The 24,167-nt window shown below is 44.9% G+C and overlaps 1 protein-coding gene across 2 annotated transcripts; it reads left to right on the top strand.

Annotated features, from left to right (window-relative positions):
- Positions 1-46: 46 nt before the first annotated feature.
- On the top strand, positions 47-22,634 carry LOC142496119 (aldo-keto reductase family 1 member C3-like). Of its 2 annotated transcripts, XM_075602543.1 has the most exons (9): positions 47-227; positions 2,308-2,466; positions 2,717-2,833; positions 9,015-9,092; positions 13,791-13,913; positions 17,636-17,745; positions 20,591-20,756; positions 21,458-21,540; positions 21,905-22,634. In XM_075602543.1, the coding sequence occupies exons 1-9, from the start codon at positions 105-107 to the stop codon at positions 21,945-21,947; spliced, it is 1,002 nt and encodes a 333-aa protein (XP_075458658.1). In that variant the 5' UTR covers positions 47-104; the 3' UTR covers positions 21,948-22,634. The 2 variants fall into 2 exon arrangements, with proteins under 2 accessions (XP_075458658.1, XP_075458660.1); XM_075602545.1 differs by lacking the exon at positions 9,015-9,092.
- The last annotated feature ends 1,533 nt before the right edge of the window (positions 22,635-24,167 follow it).

Below are 24,167 nucleotides of genomic sequence, written 5' to 3'. Positions count from 1 at the left end.
TTTCTGATTGGTTCAGACCAAGCTCAGCATTGAGGTTCAGGGCGGTGGGACTAGAATGCAACTTGTTAAAGTCCAAGCTGAGATCTGGGAGAGCAGAGAAGTTTATGACTCCGGGAGTGATCAGACGGATCAGACCAACCATGGAACTCAAGGAAGATTCCTGCATTGTGATGAATGATGGGCATAAAATCCCAGTTGTTGGTTTTGGAACATACGCCCCAGAAAAGGTTAGTGTGTAACACGCTGTTCCAAGCGTGTTCTTTTCATGCTCCATTTAGTTAGAACAGGAAATTGTTTGAGGGGCTCTCTGCAAGAGAGGGTTGATAGATGACAGGCAGACACCCTGCATTCTTGTGGGGAATATGTATGAAGTATCACAAACTGGAGCATTGCTCAGCATTATTCCACAATTGTGTCATTTTCAATGTATCAAGGCGCTTTCATTCTTTGCCCCAATTTGCATTGTGAGAGTTTTGGGGGTCGGTTATAAGAGGAGTTGGAGTCGTCCAGTAACTCCTGTTATAACCATTCCCCAAAAATGTATCATTTATTATAATGAGATGGATCAAAAGTTGTGTCTGTGGCAGTTTTCCGCCCTCTCTGTGCCAGGTTTAGGGGGTGTTAGCCTCTGCTCCACAGAGATCCGTGCCAAATGTAAGCAGCAGCATTACAAAGATTCATCCATCTGCCGCTGCTCGCAAATTGCACCATGTTTGATACATGCCACCCATGGTTTAAATATATCTTTAAAGGGGCAGTGCTCCTTTTCTCCAGGTCTGGTAAATTCAAGCATATCAGCTGCTAATGTTTATCTGTTTGACTAATTATGGCTTCATAATTACTTTATAAGCAATGGAGAAAGCAAAACGAGCAATTTAGCTGTAAATTTGAAACTGACAAAAACATTTGTATACAAGGAAATAAAAAGTATATTTTATCCTTTTGTTTTAAACACGTCGATCAGTGCCGCTTAACCAATTAACACTTTGAGCGCCAGAAGCTCCAGTATCCCACATCCCATATAGCAAATTGCGATCACATGGCAGTAATGACACTTAATGGAGGTGCATAGGAGAGGAAGAGACATTTTCCAGTCTTTAGGAGACAAGTCCAGAGTTATAACCAGAGAGACATATTGGGAAAAATAAACATTGGCTTTTATTCAGCCCATAGCTTCAAACAATACAGTTTTAAAGCAGCACACAAAATAAACGAAACTTGATTAAATAAACGAAACAGCCTATCCCCCTGTAGGTGCTAACACACTCTCCCAGTCCCTATATGAAGGGCTGGAGGTGTAGGACTCTTTCCAGCTTCTACCCACAAAGTCCCAAGAGGTACCTGAAAGCAGGGGGCTCTTTATATCACTCTCCAGGTCTGGGTTGGTGTCCGTGGGGTACACCCTCTGGTGGGTTCCAGTGACCGCTTTGTCCTGGAATAGAGGGTCTGGTTACTTGGGATCTTTCTGGCAGCACAGTCCTTCCGTGCTCTAGACAAACCTGTGCAGTTTGTGCAGAACACCTTTAAACCTGCTTGATGAGGAAGGGGGAGACTGGTTGATTGACTGTAGCTGCCATTAACCAGCTCCTTGCTGGACACATCACCTGCAGACAGGTTTTTGGTGTGCTGCCTTATTAAACCACTGTCCTTAGTTCACTTTCATCCTAAGAGGGACTGAATCTGTAAGGTGCCGTCTCTATGAAGAACACAAGTGACGCGCTGGCACTTATCTTGATTAAGTGCATTACTTCAAAGATAGAAATAAATTACTATTATATCTAAAGTATCCTGGGCTGCAGCTCTATTTTTTTCATAGGATCTCAATAGAAAAAAAAAATACAATTAAAAATAATTTTTTTGTAGAGTGCCGACAATGTACTCAGCACTGTACGAGGGGGTTAATTTAATTTAGCATCTGCCTTTTGTGCGATATTTTGGTGTCTTCAGTGGTATCTTACACAAGGATAGTGCCCCCAACTCTCCTGCCCTTTCTCCTGACTGGGCTGATAACAAGGGCTGTATGGAGTAAGGTGTATGAAACATTTGGTTGAAACTCATTGTTCCATAGTCAAAATCTCCATTGAACAAATACTTCATCCCGTAGCTGCAAAAATGGGCTTAACTTCTAGCCAAACTGCCAAATGTTTCAAGCAAGGATAATAAAAATAGCAAATTTGGAAGCCCATACTTTCATTAAGGTGTTATTTTGTTTTTAACAGTGTGTATGTGGTGGGTCTTTTTATTTAACTCGGACAAATTGCCCAACCATCATTTATTATGATGTTTCATTACTTTTCGTTTCCCAAGAGTCTGGCAGAGGAGGCCACCAAGGTGGCCATTGAAGTTGGATATCGCCACATTGATTGTGCCTTCATGTACCGCAACGAGCCAGTGGTTGGCCGGGCCATAAAGGCGAAGATTGCAGATGGGACAGTGAAGAGAGAAGACCTGTTCTACACTGGGAAGGTATCTAGACTAATGTCATTGTTTGATCTTTGATGAATGTGATGCTGTTTTTAGCAAAGAAACATTAATATAGATACATGGTTGTGCTCGTTCTCAGAACTTGAAGGGCTATTACAACTTTGGGCAACATTAAACGGACCACATATACTTCTCAGGTCTTCCATGTAGATTTTATGGAGCCTTCCTCTAATCAACGCTTCCCCTTTCCAGTGCTAAACTGAATTGACTCCTTCCCCATCTGCCTTTTCAGCTTTGGGCTACTTTCCAAGTACCCGACAAGGTTCGTCCAGCGCTGGAAAGATCCCTGAAGGATCTTCAGCTGGAATACATGGATCTGTTCATCATCCACACACCCATAGAGCTTAAGGTCAGTTTATCTAATAATTGGGTTATTTAGAAGCCTAAAACTGGAATGCAGATGTCAATGCCAATTACTGACTTTAAGGATAAAGTGTATGCTACAGCACCCTAAATTCCACTCAGCAAACTCGACATTCTATACAATTCAATTTGATGTATCTTCTTATGTAACTACAACACACAACATTGGACTAGGTTTGCTTACCCTTGTGTCCAGAAGCAACGTACATTTTTCCTGTCTTGTCTTCAAATACTGGACAAGTTACCCAATTATCTGAGCATACCTCTACCCCCTACTGCAGGGGTGAGCAAACTTTTTATGCCGAGCCCCCCTTTTGATCCATGAAATTTCTCGGGCCCCCCCTCCCTGATGTAATCAAAATCACATGACGTCAGCGCACGTGAACTGCTTCAGCCAATGAGGGCGAACCAGCCTTGTGACGCATCTGCTACGCATCTACAATCTCCTGCAGCCAAGTTCACAGATCGCTTGGGCTGCAGGCGTGCGCGCAAACAGTATACTAGTATTGGATCACTGTTTATTTTATTGTTTGCTGGCATCTGGTAATATTTTTTTTCCAGTGCACAAAGGCAATCCATTTGAAGGGCATTCAGCCACCTCTTTGCTACCTCCTTTCCCTCCCCCCCTTTTTTTTACCTTCCCCCTCCCTTTTTTCCTTCTCCCATTTGCTTTCTCCAGTGTCATCCACTCCTATCTACCAGTTTTATGTATTATTTATTTATTCCCGTTTTAAATGTTGCCCAGGGATCCCCATAACCAAACTCAAGGGGGGTACTGATGAATCTCCCCTGCGGATCAATACCGCCAAGTGACCCCCTGACCCAAAGAATAACCATCAGCCCCCCAAAACTCATCCTCCTCCCAAGCCCCTCAATTCTGCCATCTCTGCCTGACCTTCATCCCTCCATTTAGCTGGGGGGAGGGGAAGGGGGGCACCGTTGATCTCATCCTGGTCCTGCTGGATCTCCCTGGGGATAGGCGATCATGAGGCTGGGGACTGCTCCGGCTCCTCCAGGTGCTGGAAGGCCCTGCTACCAGTGAGTGTGCAGCTCATTGGTCTGAAAAGGGAACCACCTCTTCCTGTGCCAGAACACACACACTCTCTCACACTCTCTCATGCCATTGTGTCTCTCTCTTACCTTCCCCCAGTGTCTTTCTCTCTCACCTCCCCCAGTGTCTTTCTCTCTGACCTCCCCCAGTGTTTTTAGCTCTCTGACCTCCCCCTGAGTCTTTCTCTCTCACCTCCCCCCAGTGTCTTTCTCTCTCACCTTCCCCCAGTGTCTTTCTCTCTCACTTTCCCCCAGTGTCTTTCTCTCTCACTTTCCCCCAGTGTCATTCTCTCTCACCTTCCCCCAGGGTCTTTCTCTCTCACCTTCCCCCAGGGTCTTTCTCTCTCACCTTCCCCCAGGGTCTTTCTCTCTCACCTTCCCCCAGGGTCTTTCTCTCTCACCTCCCCCCCCCCCCCAGTGTCATTCTCTCTCACTTTCCCCCAGTGTCTCTCTCTCACCTTCCCCCAGTGTCTGTCTCTCACCTTCCCCCAGTGATTTCTCTCTCACTTTCCCCCAGTGTCATTCTCTCTCACCTTCCCCCAGTGTCTTTCTCTCTCACCTTCCCCCAGTGATTTCTCTCTCACTTTCCCCCAGTGTCTTTCTCTCTCACCTTCCCCGTGTCTTTCTCTCTCACCTTCCCCCTGTGTCTTTCTCTCTCACCTTCCCCCAGTGTCTTTCTCTCTCACCTTCCCCCAGTGTCTTTCTCTCTCACCTTCCCCCTGTGTCTTTTTCTCTCACCTCCCCCCAGTGTCTCTCACCTCCCCCCAGTGTCTTTCTCTCTCACCTACCCCCCAGTGTCTCTCTCTCACCTTCCGGTGCGCATGCGCAGACCTCTGGTGTGGGCTTGTAGTGCTGGCATTTCCCCGTGGTGGCTTCTTCCGCCAATAGTAGTTAATACAGACACAAGCGTATGGGATTGGCTGCTTGCTCACATCACAGGAGGAGTGGCCATTAGGAATAGAGTAGGATGATGCATTGCCCATACTTTGACTGCCCTCACACTGATGCTAGTCCCACACTGTGTGTGAGGCATACTACGCATGTGTGGTTGTCCGTCGCGGCAGTGACATCATTGTCATGGAACAGGTATACCCCTGTCTACACTTCTGTTTCACCCCCCCCCCTGTTTCCTCGCAGCCCTGCTTGTCAGCTTTTTAGTGCCAGCTGTATGTGTTTGGCTCTGCACACAAATACAGTGCCATTTCCCCTCTCCCAGCAGCTTGCTGCATTAAAAATGTAACATTATTGCTACATGTTGTGGCTTCCCAAGACACTCCTGTGAGTTGCTATGGCAGCCTCAGCCTCTCTCTCTAATGGGCTAGTCTGCCTTCTCCCCCTCTGCTCTGCCCACAGATGGTCTGTCCCCAGACTATCTTACCACCCAGCATACATTGCTTCTTCCTTTCCACCATTTCTCTGGACTCGTGAGTACCTCGCTGTAACCCCTGTAATGGTGCTGCAGGATTATCTTTTCACCTCCCTTTACTACTAAGCACACACAGAGATTTAGACCTACACCTCTACACAAGATACTGTTTTTCCCTGCTTTCTCCAAAATAAAGTAAGAAAAGAAACTGACCTTGTCGTGCTTGGAAAAGAGGGCGAGTTGACACTATCTGAGCTAAGTCATCACCACGTGACCCTCTGGCTTCCAGAATAATCATTGCTACTCCGACTTTTTGTGCCAGTCCTCACCTGCCGTGACTTAGGATGGGTGAGTGGGGGGGTATATTAAGGGATTATTTTGCATTGTTTGTCAGCTCTCACCTTGACAAAGACTGCATTTGCAGTCGAAACGTTGGATTTTCTTTGCTGAAATAAACTTGTTATATTGAAGACCGAGAGCCTGGACCTTGCCTTCTACATGTGAACCCCTGGGGACGTTGCAGGACTGTCCCTTTTTGTCCGTGGGCACCGGCAGGTGATATCTTAATTAACAGAGTTTTTTTGTGTGCCAGACTACCTCCTACTATTCGAAGAAGAGAACGGAGCACAGCAGCAAAAAAGTTGAAGGGGCAACAATGTAAACTTAAAAAATCTATATATTGAAGAAAAGGTAGCGACCTGCCACAAAAACGTGGTCCGATATAGGTGCAGCTAAGGACGAAAAGGTCCAGACACCATCAGGGAGAATGCAGTTATGTTCATAACAAGATTATTGTGTGTTGATGTAACATTAAAGCTGTTGTTTGAATAAATATAGTTAATGGTGCACATCTTTGTTTACCAACGCCCAGCCGGCACGAAGCCTGCACCCTCAACAAGGAAATGCATCGTCAGTAGCCAATATTACAGACACTGATAGAAACTCCGTAAGAGCCAGGCAGAGAGGGTTACATTTAAAATATGAAACCATTGAAGTTAAACAGGAGGCTGTTTTAAGAAACGGAAAATTGTTCCAGAAGTTGGGTGTTCGGTAAAAGAAGGAAGAGCTTCTTTATTGAACCTTGGAAGGAACCTAATCAGGGTTCTGAGACAGATCTAAGATAACTGCTGCGTACAGTAGGCCGCGCAGAGGTGCGCAAACTGGGGGGCGTGCCCCCCTGGGGGGGCATAACATTGTTTAGGGGGAGGCGCAGGCGGTGGGGGCGATTTTGCAGAGAAGCAGAGAGAAAAGCAGTCTGTAGCTGCATTTCTCCTGCAGCCATTAGGTGGCGCTGTGCTGCTCAGTGCATGCAGCACAGGCTTTGACTTCCTGAGTGTGTGAGTGTGTGAGTGTGTGAGTGTGTGAGTGTGTGAGTGTGTGAGTGTGTGAGTGTGTGTGACATATTGGAGGGAGGGGGAGAGAGAGACATGGAGAGGTGGGAGACACTGAGGGAAGGTGAGAGAGACATTGGGGGGAGGGGGAGAGAGACACTGGGGGAAGGTGAGAGAGATATTGGGGGAGGGGGAGAGAGACACTGGGGGAAGGGGAGAGAGAAAGACACTGGGGTGTGAGGATTCGCCACCCGACAGTTCTACCCCCTTAACTCTCAGCTCTCCTGCAGGTTCCAGAGGCGGTCTTGTCAGGCATTCCAGCGTGGGTTCTCGTGAGCATTGCGCGGACGGTGCATGGTTCCTGTCTGTCCCCGCGGTTTCCAAGTTTAGGCTGCGCGGTCCCTCCAGCAGCGGTGACGCGTTACGCATACGCGGTGAACGTTCCTCCTGGTCTTCCATGGCCTCCGTTCCCCGATTCCGCCCTGATGACAGCAGCCTATTGGTGAGGCCTCCCTTGCTTCTTGGTTGCCACCCATTGGTGGGAGGACCTATTTATACCCTCTCTATGCTCTCCTGCCTTGCCGAGCATAACTCCTGATTGTGTGACGCTAGTCTCATTGCCTTGTGCCTGTCTGCCTGAACCCTGCTGCCTGACCCTGCCTGGATACTACTCTGTGATACTCTCCTGCACTGACCTTGGCTTGGATACGACTACTCTACTCTCTCCTGCACTGACCCTGGCTTTGGAACCACAACAACGCTGCTCTCTCCTGCACTGACCCTGGCTTGGCGCTATGACTATTCTACGCTCTCCAATCCTGACTCTGGCTACGTACCCCGATGATCTGCTAATCTATACTCCAAGACCCGGCAGGTACCTCGTTACGCTGTCTTGTATTACCCTGATCCGGCTTGCAAGACTATCCTACACTCTAGACGTGCTCTCGCGGTTGTGGTTGGCATTCTATACAATTCCCTACCTCAGCCCTGTGGTCGCGCCTCGTTTGTGGTGAGCTGCGCGTTACATGGGGGAAGGTGAGAGAGAGACACTGGGGGAAGGTAAGAGAGAGACACTGGGGGGAGGTGAGACAGAAAGACACAATTTCGAGAGAGACGGGTTAGGTGAGAGAGAAAGACACAATGGCGAGAGAGACACAGGGGGGAGGTGAGAGAGAAAGACACAATGGCGTGAGAGAGTGTGTGAGAGTGTGAGAGTGTGTGTGTGAGTGTGTGTTCTGGCACAGGAGGAGGTGGTTCCCTTTTCAGACCAATGAGATGCACACCCACACAGAGCAGGCCCCCGCCTCATGATCGCCTATCTCCAGGGAGCTCCAGCAGGACCAGGAAGAGATCAACGGAGCGCCTCCCCCACCCCCCCAGCTAAACGTAGGGATGAAGGTCAGGCAGAGATGGCAGAATTGAGGGGCTTGGGAGGAGGATGAGTTTTGGGGGGCTGGGGGTTATTCTTTGGGTCAGGGGGGGGTCACTTGAGAGTATTGAGCAGCAGGGGAGATTCATCAGTACCCCCCTTAAGTTTGGTTATGGGGATCCCTGGGCAACATTTAAAACGGGAATAAATAAATAATACATAAAACTGGTAGATAGGAGTGGATGACACTGGGGAAAGCAAATGGGAGAAGGAAAAAAGGGAGGGGAAAGGTAAAAAAAGGGGGGGAGGGAAAGGAAGTAGCAAAGAGGTGGCTGAATGCCCCCTCAAATGGATTGCCTTTGTGCACCAGAAAAAAAATATTACCAGATGCCAGAAAACAATAAAATAAAGAGTGATCAAATACCAGTGTACTGCCTGCGCGCACGCCTGCAGCCCAAGCGATTTGTGAACTTGGCTGCAGGAGATTGTAGATGCGTGGCGGATGTGTCACAAAGCTGGTTCGCCCTCATTGGCTAAACCAGCTCACGTGCGCTAACGTCATGTGATTTTGATTACATCAGGCAGGGGGGGCCCGAGAAATGTCATGGATGAAAAGGGGGGCTCGGCATAAAAAGTTTGCTCACCCCTGCATAGGCTAAAGAAGAGGAAGTAAACCCTGTGCACAGTGAATGTTTGAGTAATGTCTCTATAATTTGCCTAGCAACCAATGTTAGCCTATGTACGCAATTTTGTATAAGTACTGTGTGAGAACTGCTCTCACCAGAGGCTATTGCTTGACGCTCCTTGTGATCACATGTATTGTGAATCAATAAATGACTCAATATATCGAACCTGTGTTTGCTCTTGTCCGTGTGCGAAGAAGCTGACATACACAGAAGGCAATTACATTGTTAGATTCTTTTTACAAAATGTTGTTTTTCTAAACTTTGGGAATACACCTTGTCAGTTAGGTTAAACATTTAAAAAAAACATAGACTCAATAAATTCCTGAATGTTATAATATATATTATTATTTTTCTTTCTTTTTAAGCCTGGAGATGATCTCTTTCCTGTGGATGAAAACGGACGCAGTATTTTTCACAACACAGATATTCAAGATACCTGGGAGGTACAGAGTGTACACACAGGAGCCAATAACACAGTATATGGGGCCTATGCTAGTAGCCATAATGACCCACTTATCGAGGCTTTTTAGCTGTTATCGGCCAAAAATGCCTACAGCGATTCAGTAAGCCTCGATAAGTAGGTTGAATCGCCATTTTTTTCTGCAGTCAAAAACATATCGCCAAGTGAGCGGCGATAAGCCACTTATCGCTACTTTTGAAACTCATGCAATGCTAGTAACCTTGATAACGTTATTGAGGCTGATTTCCTCCCAAAATCATCTCACCAAAAAAAGTGAAGCTGCCAAGAAACTTCAGCGGCAGTGGCGAGAGAGGATCTTAGAGAAAAAGACTGATGCCGGGGGTCTCCGGAGCTGATATACATTAATACCAGCACCGGAGGCTACCAACGTGAATCAGATGCATGAAAAATGCATTTACTGGCAACTTCATTACCTTAGCGGCTAACCACTAAGGCAATGAAGGGTTAACTACCGATGCCATGTTTATTGTGGGTAGCAGGGGCGGGTTAAGGGGTATTTGGCCCTTGGTGGGTGTTTAGGCCTTGCAGGGGGGTTGTGGGTTGATTTAATCCCTTCATTACCTTAGCGGGTAATCCTGCTAAGGTAAAAAAGGGGTTAACACCTCCTGCTACCCACCCGGTAGGTAGAAATACCCACCAAGGGCCAAATACCACCTTCACCCACCCTCGCTACCTACAATAAACATTCAAAAACACAGCAACCATACTACCCACCTCCTCTTCCACCAACAACCCCCCCCCCCCTAACACATACAGTACAGTAATGGACAAAATTACTATTATCCAGATATGGATAATAGTTCATTTGCCCATTCAAAATCAAACATTAGCCAGTCAGCATAAATAAAGTAAATAAAACTTTGTACTTACCCATCATGAAGGGCGTCCTCGTCCGCATACTCTAGGTCCATGTCCTCCATTGGCAGCAAGAGTACAAGAAAAAAATACAATCTAATGACCCCTAACCCCTTAATCAACTTAGCGATTGATAACCGCTATAGTAATTACAGTAGTAACCCATCCTCACCTGCTACCCACCATGGAGGCCTATCCACCCACCCAAGGGCCACTAAACCTACCCTTTACCCATTGATTGGCACAGTGGTGCATCATACCCATATAATATGGGCATGATAAGCCACTATAAGCAGTCAATGGCCAACCTATTAAAACAATCAAGCACAACAATACACAAAAAAATAAAGAAACAAACAAGCACCTGAACACTACAAGAATAAATTAACTAAAAAGCCTCAACTACACATCAATAAAATTATTCTAACACCAAAACCTCAAAAAAAATAAAAATTATGTTATACCAAAATACTAGAATACAATTAAAGAAACAACTAACCAACAAAACAAATCAAGAAATAAAACCGCTAACCAATCCACAAATGTACTAAAAACAAGCCATCTAAATGCCAAACAATTTGATGAAAACAATAAACAGAAATAGAAAAAATAACAATCAATTGTAAACAAGCATTTGCCAAAAAACGCATTGCCTGTCACTGTATTTATCTGTACCCTAAAGGGGCACAGATTAATACATTAGGCATCAATGGGCAATGAATAACATAAAAACAAAAAATAAATACAATCAAAAAACCTGAAAAAAGATAATTACATACATTCAACAAGGCTCTGTTATAGGGGCCCTTACTTTTGTCTGTCTTTATACTGTAAAATGACCTCACAGAAAACAATCCAAAGCAAAAAACATGCATAGTGCAGATGTGTATAACAAAATGGCAAATGTAAATAATACAACTAGTGAGTGCCCACTCACGTGGTGGAAATGAATTTCAAGCGTTGCGTAATCCAGCAGTGTGCAAACTGGGGGGCGCGAGAATTTATAGGGGGGGCACAGCGGTTACAGAGGCCCTGCACTCTTCCCAGTGGCATTTAAATGAAATGCCAGGGGAGACGTGAGGCCTCTGTAACTCACTTACCTGATCTCTGCTGGGTCTTCGGCGATGCTTGGCAATGCGCGTCAAATGACGCAGCGGGGTGACATCACATGACCCGCGATTTAATTTGACGTTGAGTACTTGGAGAGGGGGTGGGGGGCAGGAACGCTGCGGCTCCCGGGCATGGGGCCGCAGCTCAAGAAGTTTGCTCACCCCTGGTGTAATCTATGTGGAACAGTGTTGACTCAAACAGGAACTCTCCCGACCATGGAAGGAAGAAAAGGTATAATCGTGTAAAACCATTTAATAATAAAAATATATGGGAGCAGTGAGCCCATTCAAGTCACATGCTGGAAACGGAACAAAAGCAATGTGACCACTCTTGGTCTAACAGCAGCAGCTCGGTCAGTGATCAGCTGGCAGCAGCTTCTTCTCGCGCGTCCTGACTTCCGGACTCCCTGGCGGGTGACGTCACAGTAGACCAGCCAATGAACACCTCCGCTTGGCGTTTCCTGGATCTGTATAGCAGCAGACAACGGAGCCATACAGCAACACTTGCGGTGTTCCAAAGTATTCAGGGACCTCACTACGCGTTTCGTCCGTTCGAAACGCGTAGGGGGGTTGCTGAATACTTTGGAACACCGCAAGTGCGGCTGTGAGGCACCGTTGTCTGCTGCTATATTGCTTTTGTTCCAATTCCAGCATATGAGTTGAATGGGCTCACTGCTCCTATATATTTGTATTATTAAATGGTTTTACACGATTATACCTTTTCTTCCTTCCATGGTCGGGAGAGTTCCTGAGTCAACACTAGATAGATTGCACAACACTTGAAAATAGTTTCCACCACATGAGTGGGCACTCACTAGTTCTATTATTTACATTTGACATTTGGTATACACACCTGACTCAAACAGGAACTCTCCCGACCATGGAAGGAAGAAAAGGTATAATCGTGTAAAACCATTTAATAATAAAAATATATGGGAGCAGTGAGCCCATTCAAGTCACATGCTGGAAACGGAACAAAAGCAATGTGACCACTCTTGGTCTAACAGCAGCAGCTCGGTCAGTGATCAGCTGGCAGCAGCTTCTTCTCGCGCGTCCTGACTTCCGGACTCCCTGGCGGGTGACGTCACAGTAGACCAGCCAATGAACACCTCCGCTTGGCGTTTCCTGGATCTGTATAGCAGCAGACAACGGAGCCATACTGCAACACTTGCGGTGTTCCAAAGTATTCAGGGACCTCACTACGCGTTTCGTCCGTTCGAAACGCGTAGGGGGGTTGCTGAATACTTTGGAACACCGCAAGTGCGGCTGTGAGGCACCGTTGTCTGCTGCTATATTGCTTTTGTTCCAATTCCAGCATATGAGTTGAATGGGCTCACTGCTCCTATATATTTGTATTATTAAATGGTTTTACACGATTATACCTTTTCTTCCTTCCATGGTCGGGAGAGTTCCTGAGTCAACACTAGATAGATTGCACAACACTTGAAAATAGTTTCCACCACATGAGTGGGCACTCACTAGTTCTATTATTTACATTTGACATTTGGTATACACATCTGCACTATGTACAGTATGTTTTTTTCTGTTTTTATGCTTGAGGGGAGTTTGCGCTTTGGATTATTTTCTGTGATGTCTATCTAAGGTGTTGAGAAACATCTTGCAATCAGTTGCATCTCCCTGCATGGTGATACTGCACCGACACACTTTATTCGAGCAAATACCCAGTATGTACCTGGCAGATACCTGGAATGCGCCGCTCCTCACCTCTGACAAGCCCCGTTGCGTTTGCCTTCCCAGCCTGGGTTCATGCCTGGCTGACGGGCGGCTGATCTGTTAAATGATAATGATTAGGATTTAATAGGCTGCAATGCTTCGCGTGTCTACCAGATGGCATAAATTCATGAATTGTAATGCAGTATATATATATATACTGTGCAGTATTGCAGCCAGCAGGAATAAAATGCTTCAATCCCTGCCTGGAAAATACCTCAATGCACTCGGGCAGAAAACAGTCACAAACCTCAATACACCCGGGTATACCCGAATTCGTGGGACTAGCCGAGCTCGAATAAAGTGTGTCGCCAGTGTATATTGTATTTAATTAGCATCCAATATAGAACAGTCCCATAGGTGCATATATAAAACCGCCTGGACCTCTGTACTGAGTTTGTGAGTAATTAGAATTCCCTAATAGGGAGAGGGGACTAGTACATAGTGTGCAATGACACATACAGTATGTTAGTACATAAGTTGCCCCATTGGCTATAGGTATAGAATAATAAGCATAAACCCACAGGGGTTACTCACTGTTCAGCTTCACTTATCCTCCAGTCTGGTCCAATTGCGGTAGCTTCATAAAGCGGCGTGCTAATCCACCAGCGTGGTAATAAAGCAAGGAAAAGGGCAAAAAAGGCAGCGCACTGTGTACACCTTGAGAAAAGGCACACGGCCCGAAACGCACTGGTCTGGTGTTTTTTTGTTGCTCTCTGGGGATATGTTTGATCCTCTTATGGAATAAACCCTTTTAAAGTACTTGTGAGCCTCCTCCTGGTTTTTGACAGTGCGCTGCCTTTTTTGCCCTTTTCCTTGCAAATCGTAATGTTGTCAACTTTATTTTGTGCCCAGGACATACTTGGAAACGAGAGGTAACATTTGATGTATTTTGTTTTCTGGTAAAATATTTTATAAATAATAAATAACCCCCGTTGACACTAAACACACGAGTGCTTTTCCAGGCGTTGGAGGCGTGTAAAGACGCAGGGCTGGTGAAGTCCATTGGAGTCTCCAACTTTAACCGCAGGCAGCTGGAACTGATCCTCAACAAACCAGGACTGAAGCACAAGCCCGTCTGTAACCAGGTAGCTACTACTACAGCCTTCATAGTCTCCAGAAATAGGTATATGTATACATACTGTACACGGGGCTCTCTAACTGGGTGGTTAGTTAAGCTAATTACCAGCCCCATTTTCTAAAAATTCAACAAGAAACTCCATATAGTGATTATCAGAAACGTTGGAGGTTACTGACAGGGAGGGAGATCTGTGATTTTTTTCCAGCACATTTTCATGTTTAAAAATTGATTTATTGTAATTTTTAGGGTTCCAAAAAAGGTTCCAAAGGGAAATGTGACGTAGCGGCCAGTAGGCGAGGATTATGGTTTACCCAGAGTCCATACATGCGTTTCTGGGTAAACCATAATATTTGAGTGGTTTTATTCTCCACAAAAATAACTAAAATATTGGGGCTACTGCCCCTTTAATGCAAAACACAAATCATAAAACAAACACCTGCTCCTTTTAGGAGACTGACTAAACAGGACAGACCCCAACTCTCTGACTGGCTGGGTAGGCCAGTTCCCAGTCTCAAAACATATAAAACAGTACCAAGACCAGGGAACAATATATAAAGTCTTATCTGCTTGTGTTCCAGTCTGGCGTCTCAAATTTCTCCAAATGCTTAAGATGCAGGCGTTGAAGTCCTACTGCTCCCAGAAAGCCCTTTGATCTATTTCTTTAAAGGCCTCTGCTGTGTGGGGCTTTGGGTTCCCCAGTGTTCCCAGGCAAAGCCTAGATCCCTGCGGGTGGAAGCTCCATTATCTGTGTTCCTCTAACACAGAATGCGCAAACTGGGGGGCACAGGATTCTCTAGGAGGGGGGGGGGGCGCGGCAGTTGCAGAGGCCCCGCACTCTTCCCCCAGGCATGTAAATGAAATGCTGGGGGAGGTGTGAGGCCTCTGCACATTCCCTTACCTACTCACAGCCGTCTCCTCTGCAACGCGTCGCCATGACAACGAGGCGTCAAATGGCAACGCGTCACATGACATTGTGACAGCATATGATGCCGCAAAGCCCAAGAGCAGGTAAAGAGGGAGAGCGCAGACGGGGCGCGAACTGAAAAGTTTGGGCACCCCTGCTCTAACAGACTCCAACAGGAACTCTGACAAGCAGTTTCTTCCTGCCTTTTACCCCTGCTCAATCAGAAGTTTTACACACCACCTGTATGAAACCCAACATCAGTACAGTTTCCTTGACCCCCTGTAAGAGACGTGTTCAGAGGTACGCAATGGAGACTGTTTAAAGTGAAACTAAAATTAGGCTTTATTGCGACTGTCCCTTTAACACAGCAAAAAGAAAACCTACTCCATTTTGGAGAATATCTATCCATGTAGTCCAGCCCTCTCTAACTGGGTGGTTAGCTAAGCTAATTACCAGCCCCAAATATATATACATTTATACAGATATACAACAGTCCAATAAGAAAGTCTTATCTGTTTCTTGTAGCTGTAGGGAAAGGCTTCTCTGCTTTCCTGGGTCAGCACCCTTGTGTGCTAAGGCAATGTCTGTCCAGGTATAGGTCTTCTCCCCTTTGACTTTCTGTCAATCTGCAGTCTCTTTGCAGCTCAAGACATCTGTCCTTTCTGGGTTCAGCCCCCAATTGGGAGACTTAGGAATCCTCCTCCTGTGTCTCAGATCAGGCTATTTCTGACAGAGTTCTGATTATTCAGGTGGGGTTGGTTTATTGCAGATGTGCAATTTACCAGCACACTGCTGGATTAGAGGCAAGTTTCTTAACAAGGGTAAGTCCCTACTACACCCACTTACAGGAACCGAAACATTGAAGAAATAAACACAATGTCTATCTATAGGAGAGCTTACTTCACCTTATTATTAATATAAGTGCCCTGACACTGCAGATGAACCCATCGAAAACTCTGTGATATTCTGGGATATAACGGCATATTGTATATACCCAGGGGAACAATGTCACATGTGTATGTGTGTAAGTCAGACAGGCGAGGGAAAGTTGGAGCACAACTGTGCACAGAGAAAAAAGAAAAAACTGCAAGAGAGTGTGTGTCCCATAAAGAAAATATTTAATGGATCAAGACATTAAATAACAAGCGAGCCCACGGGCCCCAACCAACGCGTTTCGAGCGGACAGCTTTTTGTCAAGGTGCTTACTTTGTGTTATGTGTAAGTCAGACCAATGAGCGCACTGCGGTGCTCAGGGATGTGCACACGAGCTGGCACTTCAGAGGATTGTATGCCATTCAGTGAAATTATTTATTGTCTGTGAGAGATCCTGGAGCCGGATGGTGATCAGGGGACGTTCTTCCACCATCAGTGGGGCAGCACCAAAACAAACCCAAGAACAAAACATACCATATATCTGCATATGTCCCTGGACACACATGTAGCAACCACTCTTATTACTTTCAGGTTTAGTTGAATATACTATTTATGGAACAAGTGAAAATACAGGATACTTTCCTTTTTCAGGTAGAACAGATTAACTCCTTTTACTGATAAGAAATCAAGAGAATGACAGAATATGTGTGTTGGGCGTTATAATGCAAGGCCGCAGGCAGCTTTCCCAGGACTAGAGTTTTCACTGCCCCCCCCCCCCCGTGTCAGCAGCCTTGCGAGACCCCCATCTCTCATATCCTGCACTTCTCTCCCCTACCTCTCTCTCCTGCCCAACACAAAAATCCCCAATCCAGCATAATAACACCCCCCCCCCATAACATATTCCCCCTCCCCCCTCAAACACACACACCACCCTTTATCTTTGGGGGGTAAAGGCTTCCGGTGCTGCGCCGATCCAGAAATTGGTCCCAACATCCGGTGTGCGGGGCCGTGGCCTACACCGGAGGCCAGGCCCGCTGCAGGGGAAGAGAGAGCTGGGGCCGGCAGCCAGACACGGTTATTGGGCCGAATCTCTGGCCGAGCCAGACTGTCAGCGTCAGTCCGCTGGGCCCCCCGCAGCCATCAGGCCAAGGGCAGTTCTCTTGGCTCTCCCACCCTGAGGGCGGCCTGGTTATAATGCAAGATGACGTTCCCTATAAACTGGGGATTAATTGAATATATTAATGACATTGCAGGCTTTTCTGGTAGTGTTAGAAGCTGTACCTTAGTACCTTCCTCATGACCAGTGCAATGTGTTCCTAATACCTCCTGACAGCAAAGGGTTTAATAAATAGCCGGATAATGAGAAAAAATTACTTATAGGTGGGACAAAAAAGAAAACAAATCTAATCAAACGGGCGTGTAAAGATTCTGGCTTTAAACATAATGAAATGCATGAATTCAAAATAATTTAAATGTATACATATTTTTTGTTCCCTGGATGCAGAATGTTGATATTATTGATTTGTGGTATGTGTGGACAGTAGAGGTGTTGGTGAGGCTGCAGTGCATTGAGATTAATTACTAATCTATCTATAACTTCTGCTGAGAACTTCCCCTCCCGACCATTCGTCTTCATCTTGCATTTTACTCTATGGGGTGAGAAAGAGAACAGTTGGGGCTCTTCCAAAAAGTGCGGTCCAGAGAAATTAGCAATGAATCTCAATGTACTACAGCGTCTTTCATAAATGACATCCCAAACCTGAGCTATCGGACTCCTGTTTCCACAGATGAAAATGTAGACATCTTGTTTAGCTTATCTATCTATATGAGATACATCTTGAAACTGGTGTGGCCTGATTCTCATTTGTCCCTTCGTGTGCTGTGGTTGTCACAATGTTTCACAGCTGGAGTGGTAAATCGCTTAATCCTAAACACTTGCATACCCTCCGCAGGTAGAATGTCACATCTACCTGAATCAGAGCAAACTGCTGGCTTTCTGCAAGTCCCAGGACATCGTGCTGGTGGGATTCTGCGTGCTGGGGTCCTGCAGGGATGAGAAGTGGTAAGAGGCAGCTTGGAACTAGACTTTCTGTATACTGTACTCACCATGAAAACCCTGCTAGGCCAGTATACAGTAGCAATAGACAAAAAATAAAAACCGGGCGCTTCTCAAAAATAAGTGAATATTAAATAATTAAGTAATTATACGATATACGTGACAGTGATGTTCTATTAATAATCAGTACACAAATTGTATTTAGTGACCTTCACCAATGTGTGAAAAAATATATAAATATTAAAGTGCAGTACAATAATAAAAAAGCAGCTCTACACCCTTAAGACGGACTGTTCAGGTCCAGATGGTTCTTGTGCAGGTTTTCAAATTGGAGCGGAGCGCTGGGTGACTCAGGATTATGAAAAAGAAAAATAAATGCAATAGTGCAGATGGTATAACAATGATAGTCTGAATAAAAAATGTTCTCTGTAATAGTTGTACTCACAGATTGTACTATCAAATATAAGCGTATCAGAGACCCTTCTCTCTCTGATAGGAGCCCTTTAATGGATACCCCTCAGAGTGGTGTCTTGATACTGGAAGCTTGTAATATGGTTGTTCAATTATTCTCCCAGGGGTATGTGAAAGTGAAAGAGAGAACACACAATAGAGTAGTATAGTCTAAACTGTATTAGCAGCAATCGATAAATATATGTATAATACACTCACATTTTGTAATAAAATAATGTTTGAGGGAGAGGACAGCTGTGGATGGAGAACGCCGGTTTTTCCAGGAGCGGAGGAGCCCTTCCGCATACGTCACTGATGCCCTCATCACGTCCTGTGTTGTCTTGGGTCAGGGCGGAAGAGGCTGCCTGGTGTATCTGTCTCCTGATGGTTTGCCAGCAGTTGTCTCCCGATCTCCTCAGCACAATCACCTCTCACCTAATATGAATTTCTTATATTGTTTGCACTGTTTAAAATAACTGACATACATCTCCATTACCCATGATATGTAAATCATACATAAAATTGCAATCAGCTGATAGGACCCCCTGATTAGCCCTATGTTAATTTATGATGGACTATATATATAAGGGAGGACCTATGGGGTTAACCAATTCGATTCCTGAAGAAGCCACAGCGAAACGCGTAGAATCGATCCGCTGTGGGAGGTGATTGTGCTGAGGAGATCGGGAGACAACTGCTGGCAAACCATCAGGAGACAGATACACCAGGCAGCCTCTTCCGCCCTGACCCAAGACAACACAGGACGTGACGAGGGCATCAGTGACGTATGCGGAAGGGCTCCTCCGCTCCTGGAAAAACCGGCGTTCTCCATCCACAGCTGTCCTCTCCCTCGAACATTATTTTATTACAAAATGTGAGTGTATTATACATATATTTATCGATTGCTGCTAATACAGTTTAGACTATACTACTCTATTGTGTGTTCTCTCTTTCACTTTCACATACCCCTGGGAGAATAATTGAACAACCATATTGCAAGCTTACAGTATCAAGACACCACTCTGAGGGGTATCCATTAAAGGGCTCCCATCAGAGAGAGAAGGGTCTCTGATACGCTTATATTTGATAGTACAATCTGTGAGTACAACTATTACAGAGAACATTTTTTATTCAGACTATCATTGTTATACCATCTGCACTATTGCATTTATTTTTCTTTTTCATAATCCTGAGTCACCCAGCGCTCCGCTCCAATTTGAAAACCAGTATAGCAATAGTTAGACTTTGTTCTTACAGTACTAGCTTGAGGCACATCACCCCTAGATCTATGTAGTTTTACACATATGAGGGGGACTCCTTGTGTCTCTCGTGTCTGCTCTGCAACATCCAAAGGGTTGAATGAGGATGGATAAACAGACCTGTCCTATCTCAATGGTTTGGAGTGAGCCTCGCTCACTGGGGTACACTCTCTCTCTCTCATTTTCAGTGCCTCATTGAGTCAGTAAAATCTTCAGCTATTTAAATCTAATTTATTTGGTCCACTCATTTTAGATTTTTGACCATAAGAGCGGTTTATAATGATCTGTTATTACCGGGGATGATAATACTGTATTAGGCACAGGATGATAAATCAGTTTGCGAAAGACCCCACACTAAGCTCTGTGTAGGAGTATCACAGTGTGACATGAATGGCCGTTAAGACATTGTGATACAATATCCCAGATCGGAGTTTAGTGACTCTCACCCACAGTGTCAGCAGTTAATGTAACAGTCAGTTTGTAATCTTAAACATTTAAGACCACCAGCTCTACCACTCCTTCAGGGGTTCCCCATTTACCTTCCCCTGGGGCCTGAAAGAAATTGCTTTGCCTTTGGGACACCCATTCTCTAAAGTTTGGTGGGTGGGCCCCAAATATCTGGCTTTTAAAATGTAGTTTATAGTGAGTTAAAAACCATAACTCCCCAAAACGTACTTTGTGTCTGGTTGTAGGCACTACCAGCTTTACATAGCAAGGCCAGTAACCAAACTCACACTGAGACCCAAAAGGTTGAAACAGCTGTCTGTGAGTAGGTCTCACGCTGTGATTGCTCATTTGCATGTCATTACCCAGAATCCCTGGCTGCAGTGGAAGCACTGCATGCTAAGAGATAATGGGGAAAGGCCGGTCTGAAGACCTGTCTGAGACATGTGAATGTGCTAACAAGTGGTATTTTAATTTGCTGTACATTTTTTATTTAGCGGAATATTACAGCTGTGTTATTAATGCAGGAAACTGACATATTTGCCTGTCACCTTCTCTCTGTCCTTTTCCCTTAACCCCTCTCTTTGTATTTTTCTCATGGTTTTCCCTTTTTCCTCTCGCCTCCCTCCTGTCACTGAACCCCCCCAAACCTACCAGCTGGTGAAACACTGCACTACATCACACCTCCTCTTTTCCAGGGTAGACCAGGATAGTCCCGTCCTCCTTGAGGATCCCGTGTTGAACACGATTGCTAAAAAGCACAGCCGGACCCCCGCTCAGGTGGCAATGCGCCACCTGCTTCAGCGTGGCATTGTTGTTCTTTCAAAGAGCTTCAACCCAACCCGGATCAAACAAAACTTCCAGGTAATAAGAGGACAGAGGGGAGATGGGTATAATTATAGGGAAGCATGCAATAGTCCTATTATGTGTTTTTAAACAGAGCAACACCAGGGCTTTTATTTAGATATGGAATGGCAAAAAAACACCTACATTTTTACTTTTTGCATTGGCATATATAGCTCTTTTTTACCTGCAAGATGATTCAACATGGAAATTAATAAAACTGCGCAAAAATGATGCATATTACATTCTATTTTTATGCCTTTGTATGTGGTCGCAATTATTGTGGCCACGTGTACGCGATATTGCGCGCCACGAGTACAAATGGGAGTTCCTCAATGAGGCCGTCCATAGTGTGCACGAGCGCTGCAGAGCGACAGCACGGACGATTTTTAAAAACACAATTGAATTTGTTTTTTTCGCACAACGGCCGCATCACATGAGCAGTTTAGCCAATGAGGGCGAACCAGCCTGGTGACGCGTACACCACACCTCCACGCCTACTCATCGCCTCCAGCCTCAGTGCATGTTTTGCGTGAGCAACAGGCCCACGTGACATCAAGTGCTTCGTCGCACGCTCAGCCACTATAATCGCAGCCTACCACAGATAAATTACCCTGTGTTCTGCGCTGACATTACTCTTGCTCTTTGAATCTTGCGCCTCTCCTGTTGTTTCCTGCTCAGTAATTCTTGCTGTCCCAAGACTGAACCAGTCTTTTCTTCAGGTCTTTGACTTCCAGCTAAGTGCTGAAGACACAAAAACTCTTGATGCACTCAACCAAAACATGCGCTATTTGAAAGTCAGTCAGTAAGTAATATCATTGGCTTTCCACTTTTAATAACATTCATAATACTGTATATCTATTGTCTAATATATTATTATTATTTATAATAATAACAATAATAATAACAATAACATAATACAGGTACATGTAATGTGGGATCTCTGTGCTTACAAATATCCATTTTATTTGTATAATGAGCTGTATTATTGTACAAAGTAAAGGATTTTTGTGGTATAATGTGAAGTCATCAGTGGCCGGCAGCTATGTGCTAACTTCCATTTAGTTGTAGAACCATGTTGAATATGGGCGAATATCCTAATACAGCTCTCCTACTGCAGGACATCTCCCTATCAATTACTTATCCATACTTTATCATTGTTTCCCCAGCTTCAAGGACCACCCCAAGTTTCCATATAATGATGAATATTAAGAAAATGGGATGCCATATTTTCAGTATCACCCTGAATATCTATGCCACAATATGACAAGCGGCTCCTTTATATGTGGGTAATTCTCCCATATCTGACCCATGAATTTCTAATATTGAGCAGAAGATCCCAAACTTTTTAACTGTCCCACAGACTTCTCTACAAAGACGTCATCAACCTAGAAAAAGAGACCCTAACAAGACCCACCTCTAAAGGGAGAGCAGGTATCCATTTGTCATTCTAGCACTCATCGGCTCGATTCTTCAGTCAATAATAAGACATACTCATTCCCAGAATGCAATGGGACTGTAGCCATTCACGCCATGGGTTTGGGCATACAGTACCAACCACATCTCCCTTTTTTATGAGGGCGATTCCCTGTTTTTTATCTGAAAATGATAGCTTTTTTCTGTTGTCTCCCTAAAAATAATTCCCTCTTCCTAATGCCATTGAAAGTTTATGATCCCCCTGTATTATCATCACGAATCTTCCTAAAAGTAACTTTCACATGTTGGCCAGTATGGGGTTGGGTCATGTTTTGAAGGCCCCCTAAATTACATCCTTTATATGTTTCTTGCAATAGAAAGAGACATCTTTTGTTCATTACAGTATGCGTAAGAGTAACAGAACGGGAAACAGTTAAACATGCATGTTTATGTCTAATAATATCATGGTGCCTGTTCCTAAAAGCGTGTTGTCTGTGTCTCTTTCCTTCAACGGTAAAATGTATGTAACATACACAGTAAGTCAAGAATTTCACTTTACAATATGTTCCCGGACAACTCTGGCAGCAAATGGGTTAATTATGCATTCCAACATAATTCCAGTAAATGAGTTATGAAGAAAAAAAAAAGACAGAATGTATCCAAACTGCATAGTGATACTCAGCACCTCTATGTGTGATATATAGTTGGGACGGGGGAGGTTTCCCTCTCGGGAACATGCACTGTAACATTGTGATGACAGAGAACAATAACCCCATTGTAGTTCTGGCACAAGGACAGCCGCAGTAATGTTATCCTGCAACATCGTATGGCGTTCTGATTACACAGACGTCCCTCTGTTACAGTTTGGCAGATAGAGGGTAACATGGCCATAACTGATCTACGGATGTCCTCCCCGTCCATTGGTGGTGCTCAGTCCCCCTCTGTATAATGCGTTAACCCCTTCACTACAAGTGGGTAACTACAAGTGGGCACATCAACGCTTTACATGGAACTTTTGGCAGGAGAAGAGTAAAGGAACAAGCACTTGCTTGGCCACTGTTTTCATCATTTCTATTTAAAATATTTTTTATAGCCAATTCACTTGGCGCGGGTGTAGCACCGTTTATTAAATATGGCCCTATACGTCACACCAATAAACAAACAAAAAGTATAGTATACAGCATGAGGATAGAAACTCATAAGGTAGAAACCTGTTAAGGGTGTTTCAAAAAAAGGTTTTTTGCTTCTAAAAATGTTCAGCAAGGTTTTCTTTTTATAAAACCTCAAATCAGGCGGAAAAGATGTGTTGAAATTCTTTTGCAAACGTTCGCAGTTTTTGCCAATATTGCAAAATCACACGGGATTGAATCTGGGGAGGAGCCTCTTTTAGGATTTGGCTTGGATTAGTAATTTACACTCAAACATCCAAATGACCGTCAAAGTTCGGATTTTCAAACCAGGGAACCTGCCTCACCCTTCAATACGTTCAAAATATTTTATTGGTGTAGCCATGCCTGGTTTTGGCTAGCAGTCTGCCCTCCGTGACATGCAAGCCCTGGTAAGTGCTGGTTGTTTTAAGTGTTCAGTTAGAACTAGAAGGAAAGGGAAGTGCTGTGTACTGTATACTGGTATATACTAGCAGGGATGGCTGAATTTGGGGCGTGTGCTGTGGGTTAATTTATTTTCAAAGTGTGGGGTAATTAAAAGCCTGTAGGAGAAAACAAGAAGGAAAAAGGAATTTTTTCTCTCCTGCCTGAGCCAGCAGTGGGTGTTGTTGGCTGATTGCTCACCTAGCGGACTTGGTGGGTGTCCCTAATAAACTGTTTCCGTGACCGCATGAACCGAAGAATTTGTTGCCTCCCGGGTGCTCGGGTTCAGCACATTGTGGATCGTGTAGACAGATTGTTGGGGAGGGGCTGGGTTTGACCCGGCGGTCTTGGTACATGTTGGCACCAATGGCAAAGTTAGAGAAAGATGGAGGGTCCTAAAAAATGATTTCAGGGATCTAGGCCAAAA

Source organism: Ascaphus truei, chromosome 5 (assembly GCF_040206685.1).
Source record: "Ascaphus truei isolate aAscTru1 chromosome 5, aAscTru1.hap1, whole genome shotgun sequence".
NCBI classification, from domain to species: Eukaryota; Metazoa; Chordata; class Amphibia; order Anura; family Ascaphidae; genus Ascaphus; species Ascaphus truei.
This window is presented reverse-complemented; position numbering and strand designations above follow the sequence as displayed.

Bases quoted from the DNA above. Each gene is read 5' to 3' on its own strand.
- LOC142496119 (XM_075602543.1), top strand. From the start codon at position 105: ATGACTCCGGGAGTGATCAGACGGATCAGACCAACCATGGAACTCAAG. The intron at 13,914-17,635 runs GTAGCTACTACT...TACCCTCCGCAG, and splicing joins ACAAGCCCGTCTGTAACCAG to GTAGAATGTCACATCTACCT. The intron at 20,757-21,457 runs GTAATAAGAGGA...TCTTTTCTTCAG, and splicing joins GGATCAAACAAAACTTCCAG to GTCTTTGACTTCCAGCTAAG.